Source organism: Coregonus clupeaformis, chromosome 24, assembly GCF_020615455.1.
Source record: "Coregonus clupeaformis isolate EN_2021a chromosome 24, ASM2061545v1, whole genome shotgun sequence".
Lineage (NCBI taxonomy): Eukaryota > Metazoa > Chordata > Actinopteri > Salmoniformes > Salmonidae > Coregonus > Coregonus clupeaformis.
In genome coordinates this window covers 8,067,600-8,087,477 of record NC_059215.1, presented here as the reverse complement: position 1 = coordinate 8,087,477, position 19,878 = coordinate 8,067,600, and the positions used below count along the sequence as shown (strand labels likewise).

General features: G+C 42.4%; 1 protein-coding gene across 1 annotated transcript in view; it reads left to right on the top strand.

Annotated features, from left to right (window-relative positions):
• The window catches only part of LOC121537271 (metabotropic glutamate receptor 4-like), a 196,419-nt gene that overhangs the window by 163,517 nt on the left and 13,024 nt on the right, over positions 1 to 19,878 (top strand). The window contains exon 5 of the mRNA XM_045206801.1: positions 171 to 311. Within this exon, the coding sequence (XP_045062736.1) occupies positions 171 to 311 (141 nt within the window). The remainder of the gene's footprint in view (positions 1 to 170; positions 312 to 19,878) is intronic.

Sequence of the window (19,878 nt, the reverse complement as noted above, 5' to 3'; positions counted from 1 at the left end):
CTGTAAACAACAGCAGGATATAGGAACACCTGTAAGATGAAAGTAGTACTATGTGGAGGTAGTGCTGAAAAAAACGTGTTGATAAAGTAATCAGAAAATCCAATACACATCTCTGCAGTAGTTCAGCTGGTGGCTCTAAATCCAACTGTGCCTCTCATTGATCTCTCTAGGGTTTGATCGCTACTTTATCAGCAGAACTTTGGATAACAACAGAAGGAATATTTGGTTTGCAGAGTTCTGGGAAAACAACTTTCAGTGCAAACTCAGTCGACACGCTCTGAAGAAAGGATCCAGCATCAAAAAGTGCACAAGTAAGAATAAGATTTCCTTGTTTACCATAACCTACTCCCACACACACTCTGATTGTTTATGAACTCACAGATGCAATCGCTAGTTGTTGTATTCCGACATGTCTTGGATGATGTGCCATTACATCTACTTAAAATACTATGGTTATTTTGCATGCAGGGGTGAGAAACATGGAGCCCAAAATGTATTCCCAGATTGCAGGGCTATAAACATTTCTGTGGTTAGTTCCAAACTCTGCCAGGAACTTTGATTAGTCAAATATCACTTCACAAGAGACCATGTAATGCAGTGCCTGCTGAATACACAAATACAGGGTCATACCATTTAATGGGTTCAATTAAGCAGAATAGAAGAATCAGGAACTATATCGCGCTGGAGTGTGACTGCATAAATGTGGAATGTGTTTTGGAAAGTGCAATGCCAACAAAATAGATTGGTTTCATTACAGTATTTGCACTTGAAATATACATTTATAACCCTTCTCCAACAGCCTTATGTATTTGCAGAGATGTAGGCTACTGTAGTATGAGCTACGGTACATTTTGGGGAAATGCGATGTGTTTGAGTAAAGGCTATGATTCTCTTGTTCCATTAGACATGATTAAATGTTCCCATGACTCCCTGTTGCCAAGTTCAATCTGCACTGCAGTACAATAGCAATCACCAAAACTGGGCCATTACACAAGTTGAAAACATAATCAATAGCAAATCCAATCAGCATATTAGAGACAAGCTCCCAGGTCATTAAAATCAGTAGGCACTCCAAGCCTGACTGTCTTTCATTTCCTTGTACAGACAACACAATCTGCAGGATTTTAATCAGCCCAGACTGGACTGATTCTTGAATTGGTTGGATTGTGAAGCGCTGATGATTGATTCCTTCCTTCCTAATGTTTCATGCTTTCATCAGCTTGCTACGATAGTTGCTAGGAGCTGATGGGTTTCCTCGCAACAGTTGCATGATGCCATTACATCACAATTCTATAAATCAGGGGCCCGAGAACTATTTGCAGTGAAGACGGGGTATTAGACCAGAAGATGTGTTGTCTCCACTTTTCTACAGGTTCAGTTCTAGGTGATCAAAGGGGATCCAGGGTGGTTTGAGAAACATAGCCTGAGTCATTAATTGTGTTCAGATCCTAAACACATATGTACTTTTGTCACGCCCTGACTCTGAGGACTTGTATTATTTGAGTCAGGGTGTGTATTTTCTGTGTTGTGTTTGCTATGTTGTTTTCTATGTGTTAGATCTAGAATGTGTAGATCTATGTTGGCAGGGGTGGTTCCCAATCAGAGGCAGCTGTAGATCGTTGTCTCTGATTGGGGACCATACTTAGGCAGCCTTTTGGCACCTGTTAGTGGTGGGATCATGTTCCGTGTAAGGTATGTTGTTTGTATGCTACCTTGGACTTCACGTTTCGTTTGTTGTTTTGTCGTGTGTTTAGTCGTTAATAAATATGAATGCATATCACGCTGCGCCTTGGTCCTTCTCGTTCGTAAACGATCGTGACAACTTTAGTTAATGCATGAGGTGGGAACTACTGTAGAGCTTGTGTGTCACGATCGTTGACACATGATGAAGCGGACCAAGGCGCAGCGTGATAGGCGTACATACTTTTATTAGTGTACACACAACGAACCAAAACAATAAACGATACGTGAAGTCCTAGGTTAAATACACAAACCTTCCGGAACAAGATCCCACAAAACAAAAGTGCCAACAGGCTGCCTAAGTATGGTTCCCAATCAGAGACAACGAGAATCAGCTGCCTCTGATTGGGAACCACCCTGGCCAACATAGAAAACACGAACTAGAACACAACATAGAAAATAACACATAGAAACTCCACACCCTGGCTCAACATATAAGAGTCCCCAGAGCCAGGGCGTGACAGTACCCCGGACTGCGACCGCGCCAACTAAACCCAACAGGGGAGGGGCCGGGTGGGCATTCCGCCTCGGAGGCGGATCCGGCTCCGGGCGTGACCACCACTCTCTCTCTCGCCCTCGTGGTCTGGCCCTGCTGGCCGGAGCTGGACTGAACACCGGTGGAGCGGATTGCTCTGGCTCCGGTGTGGAGCAGCTGACCGGTGCCAGACCAGGCACAGGTAGAACAGGCACGGACCGTGCCGGACTGACGACGCGCACCACTGGCTTGGTGCGGGGAGCGGGCCGGACCGGGCTGACGACGCGCACCACTGGCTTGGTGCGGGGAGCAGGAACGGGCCGGACCGGGCTGATGACGCGCACCACTGGCTTGGTGCGGGGAGCAGGAACAGGCCGGACCGGGCTGACGACGCGCACCACTGGCTTGGTGCGGGGAGCAGGAACGGGCCTGACCGGGCTGATGACGCGCACCACAGGCTTGGTGCGGGGAGCAGGAACAGGCCGGACCGGGCTGTTGACGCGCACCACTGGCTTGGTGCGGGGAGCAGGAACAGGCCGGACCGGGCTGGCGACGTGCACCACTGGCTTGGTGCGGGGAGAAGGAACAGGCCGGACCGGGCTGGCAACGCGCACCACAGGCTTGGTGCGGGGAGCAGGAACAGGCCGAACTGGGCTGGCGACGCGCACCACAGGCTTGGTGCGAGGGACAGGAACAGGCCGGACCGTACTGGGAACACACACCACTGGCCTTGTGCGGGGATCAGGAACGGGCCGGACCGGACTGGTAACACACCCCAGTACCTCTCACCGTGCCTCTACACTCTCCTTCTCCCTCGTGACCAGTGGCCCCCGTAACCTGGCGGCCTCCTCTGCAAACCTGCCGAACCGCTCTATTGCGGCCTCCCGCTGCCTCGCCGTCCACGGTGTGAGCCCCCCCCTAAAAATGTATTGGGCTTGTCTCTCCCCCGTGCTCAAGGCCTCCATCCCTCTTGCCAGACTCGCACTCATCTCCTCCCAAGTCCATCCTCTCTCCTCGTCACGCTGCTTGATCCAGTCGAGGTGGGATCTTCTGTCACGATCGTTGACACATTATGAAGCGGACCAAGGCGCAGCGTGATAGGCATACATAATTTTATTAGTGTACACACAACGAACCAAAACAATAAACGATACGTGAAGTCCTAGGTTAAATACACAAACCTTCCGGAACAAGATCCCACAAAACAAAAGTGCCAACAGGCTGCCTAAGTATGGTACCCAATCAGAGACAACGAGAATCAGCTGCCTCTGATTGGGAACCACCCTGGCCAACATAGAAAACACGAACTAGAACACAACATAGAAAATAACACATAGAAACTCCACACCCTGGCTCAACATATAAGAGTCCCCAGAGCCAGGGCGTGACATTGTGTGACAACCTGATGTAAGACCTGAATTTGATACCTTAATGCATGGGTCTCAACCTGGTAGTTGTTGCTAGAGACATTCTGAATATCGCTAGCAACAACAGAATAAACACATCTTGAATTACATACCTACAATAGAAAAGATAACATATTATTTCTCAACTCCTAATATTGAGAAAATTACACTCATTGTAGCTAATTACACTCATTGGAGTATCTGACATAGGCTTTCAAAAAGCACCAACGAGTCGCGGCCAGTGACGCTACTTGCTGGTAAGCTTTCTTGACTTTTACATACATTTTTGCCAACACATGGCTAACCTTTGTTTAACCAAGTAAACAGCTGCTATTTTTTGTTAGAGTTTACTTCCTCTTCCAATTACAATGTGGGGAGGTCAAACTAATGAAAAACCATCTATTCAATTTATTCATTTTAAAATGTTGATTAATTATCCTTGCCATTATCATTCACCTGAAGATAAGACGGTTTGCCTGGGCAGGGGTCCCTGGGCAAGAAAAGGTTGACGACCCCTGCCTAAATGCACTAAATTAGCAGTAAACATGATCCTGCCATCAAATTGTTTTAATGCACCGTATTGTTGGAAAAAATTCAAAACACATTTCATCTTGATTTTCTGTTGCCGTTCGGGCAATTTAAAGTATTGATTGGGGATGTATTTGTGGAGGAATGTAACTGTTTTTCTGGCTGGTTTGTAATATTTTATTTGTGCTTCCCATGACAGTGTTTTTGTATTTTAATATGGAGTACCAATCAAAGGTTGAGACACACCTACTCATTCAAGGGTTTTTCTTTATTTTTACTATTTTCTACATTGTAGAATAATAGTGAAGACATCAAAACTATGACATAACACATATCATGTTAGAATCATGTAGTAACCAAAAAAGTGTTAAACAAATCAAAATATATATTTGCACACTTGGCATTCTCTCAACCAGCTTCACCTTGAACGCTTTTCCAACATTCTTGAAGGAGTTCCCACATATGCTGAGTACTTGTTGGCTGCTTTTCTTTCACTATGCGGTCCAACTCATCCCAAACCATCTCAATTGGGTTGAGGTCAGGTGATTGTGGAGGCCAGGTCATCTGATGCAGCACTCCATCACTCTCCTTCTTGGTCAAATAGCCCTTACACAGCCTGAAGGTGTGTTGGGTCATTGTCCTGTTGAAAAACAAATGAAAGTCCCAATAAGCGCAAACCAGATGGGATGGCGTATCGCTGCAGAATGTTGTGGTGTGCCTTGAATTCTAAATAAATCCCAGACAGTGTCACCAGCAAAGCACCCCCACACCATAACACCTTCTGAGGGGAAAGTGGCGTTGCCGTGCCTTCTTCATGACTTTCTTGTTGTGTGTGGACCATGATAATTCCTTAGTGATATGGACACCGAGGAACTTGAAGCTTTCGACCCGCTTCACTACAGCACTGTCGATGTGGATGGGGGCGTGCTGGGCCCTCCATTTCCTGTAGTCCAGGATCAGCTCCTTTGTCATGCTGACATTGAGGGAGAGGTTGTTGTCCTGGCACAACACTACCAGATCACTGACCTTCTCCCTATAGGCTGTCTCATCGTCGTCGTTGATCAGGCCAACCACCGTTGTGTCGTCAGCTAACTGAATGATGGTGATGGAGTCATGCGTGGCCACGCAGTCGTTGGTGAACAGGGAGTACAGGAGGGGACTAAGCACGCACCCCGGAGGGCCCCCCCGTGTTGATGGTCAGTGTGGCGGATGTGTTGTTGCCTACCCTCACCACCTCGGGGTGGCCGTCAGAAAGTCCAGGATCCAGTTGCAGAGGGAGGTGTTCAGTCCCAGGGTCCTGAGCTTTGTGGGCACTATGGTGTTGAACGCTGAGCTATAGTCAATGAACAGCATTTCTCACATAGGTGTTCATTTTGTCCAGGTGGGAGAGGGCAGTGTGGAGTGCAACAGAGATTGTGCCATCTGTGTATCTGTTGGGGCGGTATGCGCATTGGAGTGGGTTCAGGGTGTCTGGGATGATGGTGTTGATGTGAGCCATGACCAGCCTTTCGAAGCATTTCATGGCTAGAGATGTGAGTGCTACTGGGTGATAGTCATTTACGAAATGGGTCAGGGAGAGGTTGAAAATGTCAGCGAAGACATTTGCCAGCTGGTCAGCGCATGCTCTGAGTACGCATCCTGGTAATCCGTCTGGCCCTGCGGCCTTGTGAATGTTAACATGTTTAACCTCTACGGGATCGGTGTCCCGTTTTCGGGATGGGACGGTTGATCTAACGTGCGCTAATGTGATTAGCATGACTGTTGTAAGTAACAGCAAACTTTGTAGGACATAGACATGTCTTATATGGGCAGAAAGCTTAAATTATTGTTAATCTAACTGCACTGTCCAATTTACAGTAGCTATTACAGTGGAAAAATACCATGCTATTGTTTGAGGAGAGTGCACAGCAACAAAAAACTTATCAAGGCAACTGGTTTGAGACATTCACCTCTGAAGGTAAATAATGTACTTACATTCAGTAATCTTGCTCTGATTTGTCATCCTAAGGGTCCCAGAGATAAAATGTAGCATAGTTTTGTTTGATATAATCCATTTTTATATTAAAATGTAGGAACTGGGTTCCACAGTTTGAACCCATGCTGTCTCTGGCTCCACACCCGCCCGGCCATCTAGATGTGTGAAAGTTAGTGTATAAGCTAATGATCCATCATGTATGGCATTCCTGGGAGTGTGTAAACTTACATTTTGTATTACCATATCATTTTTGTATGTTCTCTATAGTTATTTACTTGAAAATGTATCAATTGAACAATTCAACACATTTGGGCAGACTTGACACAAAATAGTCCAGTATTGCAATGCTTCACTGGATCAGTCTGAAACTTTGTACACACACTGCTGCCATCTAGTGGCCGAAATCTAAATTGTGCCTAAATTGCAATACTATATTGTGGCCTTTCTCTTGCATTTCAAAGATGATGGAACAACATTTTTTTCTTTTTTTAAACGCATGTTTTTTGGTTTGTGTTATCTTTTACCAGCTCTAATGTGTTATATTCTCCTACATTAATTTCACATTTCAACAAACTTCAAAATGTTTCCTTTCAAATGGTATCAAGAATATACATATCCTTGCTTCAGGTCCTGAGCTACAGGCAGTTAGATTTGGGTTTGTCATTTTAGGTGAAAATTGAAAAAAAGGGTCCGATCCTTAAGAGGTTAAAGGTCTTATATCGGCTACAGAGAACGAGATCACACAGTCGTCTGGAACATCTGGGGCTCTCATGCATGGTTCAGTGTTGCTTTCCTCGAAGGGAGCATAGAAGGCATTTAGCTCGTCAATGGGCAGCACGTGGCTGGGTTTCCCTTTGTAATCCGTGATAGTTTGCAAGCCCTGCCACATCCGACGAGCGTCAGAGACAGCATAGTAGAATTCGATCTTAGTCCTGTATTGACTTTTTGACTATTTGATGGCTCGTCGTAGGTCGTAGCGGGATTTCTTATAAGCGTCAGGATTAGTGTTCCGGTCCTTGAAAGAGGCCACTCTTGTGCGGATGCTGCCTGTAATCCATGGCTTCTGTTTTGGATATGTACGTACGTATGGTCACTGTGGGGACAACGTCGTCAATGCACTTATTAATGAAGCTGGTGACTGATGTGGTAAACTCTACAATGTTGTCAGATGAATCCCGGAACATATTCCAGTCTGTGAAACAGTCCTGTAGCTTCGCATTCGCTTCATCGGACCACTTCTGTATTGAGCGCGTCACTTCTACTTCCTGTTTGAGTTTTTGCTTGTAAGCAGGAATCAGCAGGATAGAGTCATGCATTCAAGACCACCACTCACACTATTGTACATATATCACACTCCCAGAACCACAACATACCACATTCAGCATCAACATGTATCTAATTTACAATTCAAATGAATGGTGATTCGTTTTCTAAATTGGATAAAGGAAGAGAACAAATGTAAGCTCTTTGTTTATTTTAGCTCATTCAGCAAAATGTTGAGGAGTTTAACAATTATGCAATATTTATTAATCATGAATGAGATTTCCCATCTTGGCTCCAAGATGTCACAGGGGGCCTGAAGAAATCCAGGAAAATAATAATGAAAGTGCATTAGTATTAGCACAACATTAGTCAATTAAGCCAAGACTTAACTGTAAGGTCTCTACACATACCAATGCCTTAGGGATGCTCTCAAACAGACTAGCCTCCTAAGTTTCAAGAGAGAGGATAGTATTCTCTTTGTGTTTACCCATACCTTTCATCAGTTGTCATGTTGGCAGCTCTTGAGCTAAATTGCTGCAGATTTTGTTTTCCTGCAGTGAGTGGCCCCAGGAGCACTGTAATTTTGTACAGGAAAGAGTTAGATTTACATTTACATCATTTAGCAGATGCTTCTCTCTCTCTCTCTCTCTCTCTCTCTCTCTCTCTCTCTCTCTCTCTCTCTCTCTCTCTCTCTCTCTCTCTCTCTCTCTCTCTCTCTCTCTCTCTCTCTCATTCACTATATAATATTTCAGGGGCACGTTTTGCAATACGATTGTGCTGGACCTCTGTAAAAGGATCGATTTGCTCTAATAGACAACATAATAATTAGAATTAACATCCTAAATGAGAGCTTGCCCAATCATCGAATTTGAGGGAAATGGGAACAAGGAGTATTTTCCTGTGATTTCCTGCTACACAGATGTTTACAAATCATCCCCCTACTATTGGCCAACTGCTGATGTTACTGTAAATATTTAACTGAGGAAGTTGGGACTGTAAGGCAATCCATTTAATTTTTATAAGAAACCCCAGGGACAGGTGGTTATGGGGACTGATACCCAAGTGTACCCCCTCAGAAGTTTAGGATTTTGTGTTGGTGGATTGTATGTGGAATGAACAACAACAAAAAAAGAAGGGTTATTGTAAGTCACATACATCAACCACTTACAAGTGCACCTCAGCTGGAGGTACTTACACTATAATGTTAGGTTTTAGTACCTTTTTAGTAACTTTTCTCTCATCCATTAGGATGGTGACTCCAGACTGAAAGGCCTAAGCCCCAGAGTCTGGATGTATAATTCAGATCCAACCACAGGTCTCAGTCCAAATCTCCTTGCTTGTACCTTCTGGCCCGGGGCCTAAGTTTACATTGTAGGTGACAACCACCTCAACCTGTAGGTCCCTGTATTGCTCAATGTGTCCATGGCCAGATGGTGATGAAACACATTCAATGGAGAATGAAAGATAGGTAATCAGCCAAGCCAATAAGTACTTTAATTCCACACATTGATATTGGAGTGGAATTGTCGGCTAGCAAGAGCAAGTGTCTCGCCATCCGACTAGGAGTACTAGCTGGACTGGAGTCATTCAACTAGATTAGAGGAAATTTCTCTTTGTAGATTAAGATGATATATTTCTATCAGAGCAGTAAATGAAAAATAAATAACACACTTGTCCCTTACAACAACAACAAAAAACATGAAAAATCACATGTGAAAAATACACCTGTGGTTTTCGGACACGTGTGAACACACATGAACAAATCAAATGCAAAATCTCCCGTAAAAAAAAATATATAATGTGAAATTTGTACATAAGTCAGACACGTGTTTTTCGGACATGTGTGAAATTTCACGTTCATTTTTCAAGTTTTTTCCCAGTGAAAAAAATTTCCCCACATTATTTTCACCACTTCCTGCTACATCTGGTGTCCCATCCAGGGACCAGGACCCACCCTGCTTAGCATCCAAGGTAAACCAGCAGTGGGATGCAGAGTGCCATGTTGCTGGAATGAACGTGCCAAAAATTGCAGGAAAGAGGGAGGCTTTTTTATTTAATTGCATTATCATAAAATATAAAGTCACTGAAAACTTTTTTTTTTGCATCCATTTACAATACATTTTTCTCTCGCAGAAATAAAGAAATCCTTGCAATATTCTGTTTTGCTATCAATACTTTTGGGTTTATGTTTTGCTTTCAATATATTATTTTTGTTTGCAATACTAAGAATTTTGTTCTCGACATCAGAAGTTTTTCTTGATATTAATGGCACAAAAGTAGAAGATTGCACCATATAATAACACCATTTCTCTATTAAAGGTGTTTAAATGGCAATCCTTAATTGAAACATTAACAAAGTGTCCTCCCCACCACAGTTTCAGTAAAACTACAGTTGAATTAAGATATTATACTTTATATTCATCAATAATGAATTGGTACGTATCATTAATTTATAAGTCCAAAAATTGATGCAGCAACTAAGGATTGCCCCTTTACCAGGCAGTGACCTTCATACAGCAGAACTACTTCGCCATTTGAACGTGATCCATTAACTTGCCCCAAGAAAATATACAGTGACTTGCGAAAGTATTCACCCCTTTGGCATTTTTCCTATTTTGTTGCCTTACAACCTGGAATTAAAATTGATTTTTGGGGGGTTTGTATGATTTGATTTACACAACATGCCTACCACTTTGAAGATGCAAAATATTGTTTTTTGTGAAACAAAGAAGAAATAAGACAAAAAAAACGAAAACTTGAGCGTGCATAACTATTCACCGCCCCCCAAAGTCAATTACAGCTACAAGTCTCTTGGGGTATGTCTCTATAAGCTTGGCACATCTAGCCACTGGGATTTTTTAACTGCTCCAGTTCCTTCAAGTTGGATGGGTTCCGCTGGTGTACAGTAATCTTTAAGTCATACCACAGATTCTCAATTGGATTGAGGTCTGGGCTTTGAGTAGGCCATTCCAAGACATTTAAATGTTTCCCCTTAAACCACTCAAGTGTTGCTTTAGCAGTATACTTAGGGTCATTGTCCTGCTGGAAGGTGAACCTCCATCCCAGTCTCAAATCTCTGGAAGAATAAATCAGGTTTCCCTCAAGAATTTCCCTGTATTTAGCGCCATCAATCATTCCTTCAATTCTGACCAGTTTCCCAGTCCCTGCCGATGAAAAACATCCCCACAGCATGGTGCTGCCACCACCATGCTTCACTGTGGGGATGGTGTTCTCAGGGTGATGAGAGGTGCTGGGTTTGCTGTGGAGCTTTGCAGCTCCTTCAGGTTTATCTTTGGTCTCTGTTGCCTCTCTGATTAATGCCATCCTTGCCTGGTCCATGAGTTTTGGTGGGCGGCCCTCTCTTGGCAGGTTTGTTGTGGTACCATATTCTTTCCATTTTTTAATAATGGATTTAATGGTGCTCCGTGGGACGTTCAAAGTTTCTGATATTTCTTTATAACCCAACCCTGATCTGTACCTCTCCACAACTTTGTCCCTGACCTGTTTGGAGAGCTCCTTGGTCTTCATGGTGCCGCTTGCTTGGTGGTGCCCCTTGCTTAGTGGTGTTGCAGACTCTGGGGCCTTTCAGACCAGGTGTATATATACTGAGATCATGTGACAGATCATGTGACACTTTGATTGCACACAAGTGGACTTTATTTAACTAATTATGTGACTTCTGAAGGTAATTGGTTGCACCAGATCTTATTTAGGGGCTTCATAGCAAAGGGGCTGAATACAAATGCACGCCCCACTTTTCCGTTATTAACTTTTTAGTTTTTTTTTTAAACAAGTTCTTTTTTTAATTTCACTTCACCAGTTTGGACTATTTTGTGTATGTACATTACATGAAATCCAAATAAAAATCCATTTAAATTATAGGTTGTAATGCAACAAAGTAGTTAAAATGCCAAGGGGGATGAATACTTTTGCAAGGCACCTTATTCGGTCCACTGTTCCACGAATATCCTTGAAAATCATTCCTTTGTCCCACATTTGGGCTTATTAGATGTTGTCACCTTAATTCCACCTGCTACTGCAACATGTTAATACCATCTTTTCATATGTGAAGAGAATAACATTATTTCAACACCACATGTGAATGTGCAATTCCAAATGTGAATGTGAAATTTTCACATGTGGAGATTTCTTTCACATGTGATTGATTTTCACATGTGAACTTGCAATTCCACATGTGAAAGTTAGATTTTCATATCTGATTTTCATATGTGAAGGTTTTAAACATGTGAAACCGCAACTCGTACAACAGCAACATGTACAACTGCAATTCACACGTGAGGAAGGTGGTGTTAACATATGAACTCTAAATTTAATACGTGAAATTTAAACTCAACATGTGAAAACAGCTATTTCACATGTGAAAATGCAATTTAACATGTGAAAATACAACCACTTCTAGGAGAGGATTACAGTATAGAAAACATAGTTTTTACTGTCTGGAATTTGCAGCAGCATTTTGAGTTATTCGCTGTATATATCCAACATTGCTCAAAATGTGTTTGCTCTATGAGGTTTCAAATAATGAGACCAAATTGTAGGTTGAGCTCCAACAGTGGGACCAGATACAGTCCATCACGCAATCATGTCTTATCTAGTGAACATAACCACAGAACCAACATATTACAGGCTAACCCAAATGAATGAAGCCACACTCGGCCATGGCTGATCTCCTGATACAGTATGTGAGAAGGGGGACACATTTTAGACAAACAAACATCTCTTTTGTGAGCAAATGAATCTGCGCACATTGGCGTGGCATGGACAATAATGAAGAATGCTCAACTGTCAATGGGAGTTCTAATAGACCAGTTTGCTCTGTGAAACCATGGACCCCTGTCATTTATCGTGCAGAATATTGTGCCATTGTCACTTTTTTTATTTTTATTTCACCTTTATTTAACCAGGTAAACCAGTTGAGAACAAGTTCTCATTTACAACTGCGACCTGGCCAAGATAAAGCAAAGCAGTGCGATAAAAACAACAACACAGAGTTACATATGGGGTAAAACAAAACAAAGTCAAAAATACAACAGAAATACATATATATACAGTGTGTGCAAATTTAGCAAGTTATGGAGGTAAGGCAATAAAATAGGCTATAGTGCAAAATAATTACAATTACTATTAACACTGGAATGATAGATGTGCAAGAGATGATGTGCAAATAGAGATACTGGGGTACAAATGAGCAAAATAAATAACAATATAGGGATGAGGTAGTTGGGCGGGCTAATTTCAGATGGGCTGTGTACAGGTGCAGTGATCGGTAAGGTGCTCTGACAACTGATGCTTAAAGTTAGTGAGGGAGATAAGTGTCTCCAGCTTCAGAGATTTTTGCAATTTGTTCCAGTCATTGGCAGCAGAGAACTGGAAGGAATTGCGGCCAAAGGAGGTGTTGGCTTTGGGGATGACCAGTGAGATATACCCGCTGGAGCGCAGACTACGGGTGGGTGTTGCTATGGTGACCAATGAGCTAAGATAAGGCGGGGATTTGCCTAGCAGTGATTTATAGATGGCCTGGAGCCAGTGGGTTTGGCGACGAATATGTAGTGAGGACCAGCCAACAAGAGCGTACAGGTCACAGTGGTGGGTATTATATGGGGCTTTGGAGACAAAACGGATGGCACTGTGATAGACTACATCCAATTTGCTGAGTAGAGTGTTGGAGGCTATTTTGTAAATGACATCGCCGAAGTCAAGGATCGGTAGGATAGTCAGTTTTACGAGGGCATGTTTGGCAGCATGAGTGAAGGAGGCTTTGTTGCGAAATAGGAAACCGATTCTAGATTTAACTTTGGATTGGAGATTCTTAATGTGAGTCTGGAAGGAGAGTTTACAGTCTAACCAGACACCTAGATATTTGTAGTTGTCCACATACTCTAGGTCAGACCCGTCGAGAGTAGTGATTCTAGTCGGGTGGGCGGGTGCAAGCAGCGTTCGGTTGAAGAGCATGCATTTAGTTTTACTAGTGTTTAAGAGCAGTTGGAGGCTACTGAAGGAGTGTTGTATGGAATTGAAGCTCGTTTGGAGGTTTGTTAACACAGTGTCCAATGAAGGGCCAGATGTATACAAAATGGTGTCGTCTGCGTAGAGGTGGATCTGAGAGTCACCAGCAGCAAGAGCGACGTCATTGATATACACAGAGAAAAGAGTCGGCCCAAGAATTTAACCCTGTGGCACCCCCATAGAGACTGCCATAGGTCCAGACAACAGGCCCTCCGATTCACACATGTTCAATACAGCCATTTTCTGGTGAGATCTAGTCACAGGTCTGACGTGTTTAGGATAGCTTTTCTGTCCCATTTTGATTCTACAAAACCTTGACTCATTGCATTTCACATTATTATCATTATTATGGTTTGCGTAACATTTTAACCTATACTTGAGGCCAATGCGTGGCTGTGTGAGAAGCGCGCATGTGTCTCTCACAGAACTGGAAAGAGAAACAATTTCTATGATCTCTCTCCCGCTCTCTGCTCTGATAGACATGAATAAGCCTGCATCTCATCTCTCCAGCGTTGCACCTCATCATTTATTTCCTTATAGAATCATAGCCACGCGAAGGGTTCTGGAGGAGCTGCAGCAGCCCTGATAAATTGAAATACATTTGCCAAAGTTATAGAGTTACTGCTGCCTGTTCACAAATAAATGAAATAATTCATAATAGCCTACTACACCTTGAGAAATAATATAATTTAGCCACAGCGGATCAACCGCTTCTTTAAAAACATGTTTGCCTAGCTGTGGAGTGTAGCCCAATAACAAGGCATAGCCTACAGTCGGGAACGCGCTGCAAATCTGTCAGTGAACAAATAGCATGCAGACAAAACAGGCCTTTCACAATATTACAAAGTAAAACAAGAGAGAGAGAGGCTTTTGGCACGAGTGCATCGGCCATCACCAGCGAGTGAGCTGTGCATCATTGGGTGGGTCAGTGAAACTGGAAAGCTTTTATAGGACTATAATTTCCTCCTCATATTGTAGCCTACAATATGTGTCTCCACACACCTAGGCCTAGGCTATTGATGGATTCAAGACAAGGTCATTTTTACTGATCTCAGATTCTCAGTTTGTCAGTGTCATAGTACAGTAGCCTGTCATTTCGATCATTTGTGCAGTATTATGGTGCTTTCAAGACAACTGGGAACTTGGATAAAAACGAGGTTGAATCATGATGTCAGTGATCTTCAGGTCGGAAGGTCGGAGCGCTAGAAAGAGGCCTGAGTTCCCGACTTGGAATTCCGAGTTGGATGACCGTTCAAAACACATTTTCCCAGTCGGAGCTCGTTTTTTCACGAGTTCCCAGTTGTCTTGAACGCACTGATGTTGGAAGTCAGAGATTTCCCAGTTCCGAGTTTCCATGTTTTGAATTCGGCATTAAAAAAGATTATGCCAAAGTCTCCAGTAACGTAAAATGATGTAGAATTGCATGAAATGCGTTCATAAAAGGCCACATTTTACAAATTAAGCACTGTCACTGACGTCAGTCCAAGGTGAGGCCTCCTGTCTAGGTGCACTGAAGAGTCAAGCAAACATGACTGACTAACTGACTGATTCACTCTATTGCTCACCATCCCAGTGGACATGAGTCATCAAGGCCAGCGGAAGGAGGAGTTATGTGTGGGTTATTTTCTTGAGAGGTTGAGGCCACGCTCAAGCAATGTTTGGTGCGTCTTTTTTATTTTTGGTTTGGTGCGTCTTTTTGTCCCATGACTCACAACATTCGTCACTGATGTGACAGATCAAAAATAAACCCTTCCTCAGAAGAAAAAACTGCCATTGAGGTGGTTTTCTATAGTCTGAAACATAATGTCCATGATTGTAGCCACCGATTTAATTGCGGTCAGCAGTTCAGCCTTTCTACTTGTAACCACTACAGCACAATAACTGAACATGCACACTTTTTCACAGGCCATTGCTCGCAGCAGTTTCCTATAACCAGGGTGAGTTCACTACATGTGACTGAAAATGTATTTTCAAGCGATAATGACATGAACTGTAGTCTGTCTGTTTTGAGTTTAAGGGAGGTGAGGCCAATTCTCCTTAATGAGATAAAGGAAAGAATCACCCTGCTATATGATAGCCTTCTACATTAAAGCCAGTGCCGTGGTTGCACCAGCTCACTTGAACGTACAAGAGCCTTTCATGTTCAATTAAGTGCAGGGTTCCAAACATACTTGTGGAAAGTGCGGAGAGTGTCTCCCGACTGCCATATGCACAACTGAAGTCACCCATATACCACTCTTGATTTAGCTCTACTTTTGAAAATGTAATATTCCCCATGAGATTATGTTGAGGTTGAATGGTTGGGTTTCTGATGGTTGGATTTTTTTGCCTGCTGTGTCTTTACACCATTTCAGTGTTTAAACAACACATAACGATATACAGTTGAAGTCGGAAGTTTTCATACACTTAGGTTGTAGTCATTAAAACTCATTTTTCAACCACTCCACAGATTTCTTGTTAACAAACTATAGTTTTGGCATGTCGGTTAGGACATCTACTTTGTGCATGACACAAGTCATCTTTCCAACAATTGTTTACAGACAGATTATTTTACTTATAATTCACTGTATCACAATTCCAGTGGGTCAGAAGTTTACATACACTAAGTTGACTGTGCCTTTAAACAGCTTGGAAAATTCCAGAAAATGATGTCATACTCAGTGCCTCTTTGTTTGACATCATGAGAAAATCATAAGAAATCAGCCAAGACATCTGAGAAAAAATGGTAGACCTCCACAAGTCTGGTTCATCCTTGGGAGCAATTTCTAAACACCTGAAGGTACCAAGTTCATCTGTACAAACAATAGTACGCAAGTATAAACACCATGGGACCACGCAGCCGTCATACCGCTCAGGAAGGAGATGCGTTCTGTCTCCTAGAGATGAACGTACTTTGGTGCGAAAAGTGCAAATCAATCCCAGAACAACAGCAAAGGACCTTGTGAAGATGCTGGAGGAAACAGGTACAAAAGTATCTATATCCACAGTAAAACGAGTCCTATATCGACATAATCTGAAAAGCCGCTCAGCAAGGAAGAAGCCACTGCTCCAAAACCGCCATAAAAAAGCCAGACTACGGTTTGCAACTGCACATGGGGACAAAGATCGTACTTTTTGGAGAAATGTCCTCTGGTCTAATGAAACAAAAACAGAAGCCATAATGACCATCGTTATGTTTGCAGGAAAAAGGGGGATGCTTGCAAGCCGAAGAACACCATCCAAACCGTGAAGCACGGGGGTGGCAGCATCATGCTGTGAAATAAATCATTCTCTCTACTATTATTTTGACATTTCACATTCTTAAAATAAAATGGTGATCGTAGCTGACCTAAGACAGGGAATTTTTACTAGGATTAAATGTCAGGAATTGTGAAAAATTGAATTTAAATGTGTTTGGCTAAGCTGTATGTAAACTTCCGACTTCAACTGTATTTCTCCTTCTGGGACAAAAGCCAGTCATTTAAAGTCTAAAGAAGCAATTTCAAACTGACCCTCTTCTTTCTCTTGGCAAAGAAAGTCTACCACTAATGATTACTGACAAACAGTATAAATCCACATCAGATGGCAATGGGCATTACCTATTGCCCATACAGGGAGAACACATCAATGCGTTTCTGCCTTAGCGTCAGTGGAGTCGGCACTCATCAAAGTCAGTCGACAGTCTAATTATTATTCTATAGTTGTGTTTTGAAGCTTAATGCTTCCAACTAGCACTGCTTGTAAGAAATGGCCTTTAATGACAAATTAGCCCAATACGTTTTAAGAAGAAACACCAAAGGAATTCTCTAAGACATTCATTTCATACAGTATCTTACTGTCAAGAGATTACCAGTCAAGTCCATAACAGGAGCAATGCCTCTGGCATTAGTCGATGACAACCGCTAACTCGTCTATGGAATATTTATGAAGGGCATAGAAAAACAGTACAAGGCACAAAATATGCTACATAGCTTGATAAGCTTTTCATTTGCTACCAATCTATTACAAACAATAGGGTTCTCATTCAAGATCCTCCCCTCTGTCTCTCTCTCTCTCTCGCTCTCGCTTCTGAATGATTCCAATATGCAAAATATTATAAATCCATTGTATTTATTTTGACAAGAAAGCATAATAATAGCACAACATATTTGTCTGGCTCTGAGCAAATTAACGATGTAGCAAAAGACACCCGCCTTCATTTAGTGGAATGATGTGTGTATGCTTAGTCAGAACACATCACCTGGCCTCATCTTTTTCTTTCAAACTCTCAAGGCCCACAGTGATGCTGTCCCTGGATGAATGATACAAAGACACAAAGGTTGAATCTTCATCTGCAGCTTTGGCTGTGTTCCACAGCAGGCACTCTCCAGTCTGCCAGGCAGCATGTCAAACCCAGTGTCCAGTCACTGCCTTCCTCTTTTCTTCCCTTATCATCCAATAAATGTCAGCCAACTGCGAGGAGAGCAGGTTGTCCAAACCTGTTGAAACCTGCCCAATCTAGCACACATTGCCAATTTCTTTGAAGTGCTGTATGAGGATATTAATTTTATATGCAACCAAGAGTGTATCAAAGTTATATTGATCCAGGATTAATTACTGTAAAGCTGTGCAAAATGGTTTTGTTTGATACAAGAAAAATACATAATGCTGGGTTAGATGTGACAACGATCAGTGAAAATATCTTGTTTAATTTTGAGCAGCAGCTAGTAGACACCTATTAGTCCACTGGTATAGGACCATTTTCGGCAGTGGATAGGGTGCTATGATGCTAGCTGCCCAATAATGCACCGATCATGGCAATAATCATGAGAGATCATTTTCAGAGTGTTAGAAACACATAATAATTAATAATAATAATAATTAGTCATTTAGCGACTTACAGGAGCAATTAGGGTTAAGTGCCTTGCTCAAGGGCACATCAACAGATTTTTCACCTAGTCGGCTCAGGGATTACAACCAGTGACCTTTCGGTTACTGGCACAATGCTCTTAACCACTAAGCTACCTGCCGCACAATGATGTGTTTCAGTATAACTTTTAGCAGTTCCGATCATAACTTGATATTAGAGTTACTCTCAGGTTGAGCACTGCAGATGTTTATACACACAGCAACTCCCTGACATGTGTTGCCATGTGCCTCATTTATGGTATTCTTCTTCGTAGTCTGTTAAAAAACTCTTAATATGAAAAAAAATAACAATAGTTGCTCCTCGTGGCGGAGTGAATCCAAAATGAAAACTGCTATGATAGTTGACTTATCTGCAACGCTTTGTTCTTATATATTTATTGAGTGTTTTGTGAGCTATCTCTTTGGTGAGGGAACAAAAAGCTGAGATGAAAAGCCATCAGTGGTAGGGGAATGTAATGCATTGCTGCAAAGCAATTGCCAGAGAGCGTGGGGACATTGCTTACATACGCTACGACAGGCTCATTGTCCACTCTCCCCTGGGAGGAGTGATAGAGCCAAGCTTCTGGGTCAGCAGCCTCAGCCCCACATCACACACGCACACACACACACACACACACACACACACACACACACACACACACACACACACACACACACAAACACACACACACACACACACACACACGTGCCTGATTGACTGAATTCTATAAGGAATTCAAACTAGACATAGTACCTTTCTTATGTAAAGCCCTCAACTGGGCCCTCAACCCCAGAGAATATGCGCCAACCTGGATCTCATCTATTATTACCGTTATCCATAAAGAAGGTTAAGATCCAGAAGAATTTACATCGTATTTACCAATATTGTTGCTGAACGGCGACCAACAATTGCTTACATCAATTATTGCAAATAGATTAAGTAATATAATCCCAGATATCAGAAACTCTGACCAAACGGGTTCTGTGTCCAGCAGACTCCTGAGCAATAATGCTAGGCAAATGTTTAATGTATTGGAACACGCTCCCAAGAAAAAACATAAACCGCTTATTCTAACTCTAGATGTAGAGAAAGCCTTTGAAAGGGTGTCATGGCCTTTCATCTTTGAAACATGTAAAACATTTAACTTTTGTGAAACTTTCCTGAACTGGCTGCAAATTATGTACAAAACACCAAATGCCAGAAAAAGGGTAAATGGTACATTACTGTGCTCTTTTGACCTCCTAAGGGGGACAAGACAGGGAGATTCTCTGTCACCTTCAATCTTCATTTTAAGTATGGAACTGTTAGCCGAAAAAATAAGAAATAATCGTAAAATACAAGGTCTACAGATCAATCAGGAAGAACACAAATTAGCAATGTATGCAGATAACCTGATTCTCTACTTAATAAACATTCCTCAGTCAGTTCCCACCACTATGGATGAAATAAAACAATACAGTGCCGTATCTGGGTACAGACTAAATACAGAGAAATCAGAAGCAATGACGATAAGTCAACCAATATCCCATGACATCAAAACTAAGTTTAAACTTAAATGGGATCAAAATAAATTGAAATATTTAGGGATTACTATCCC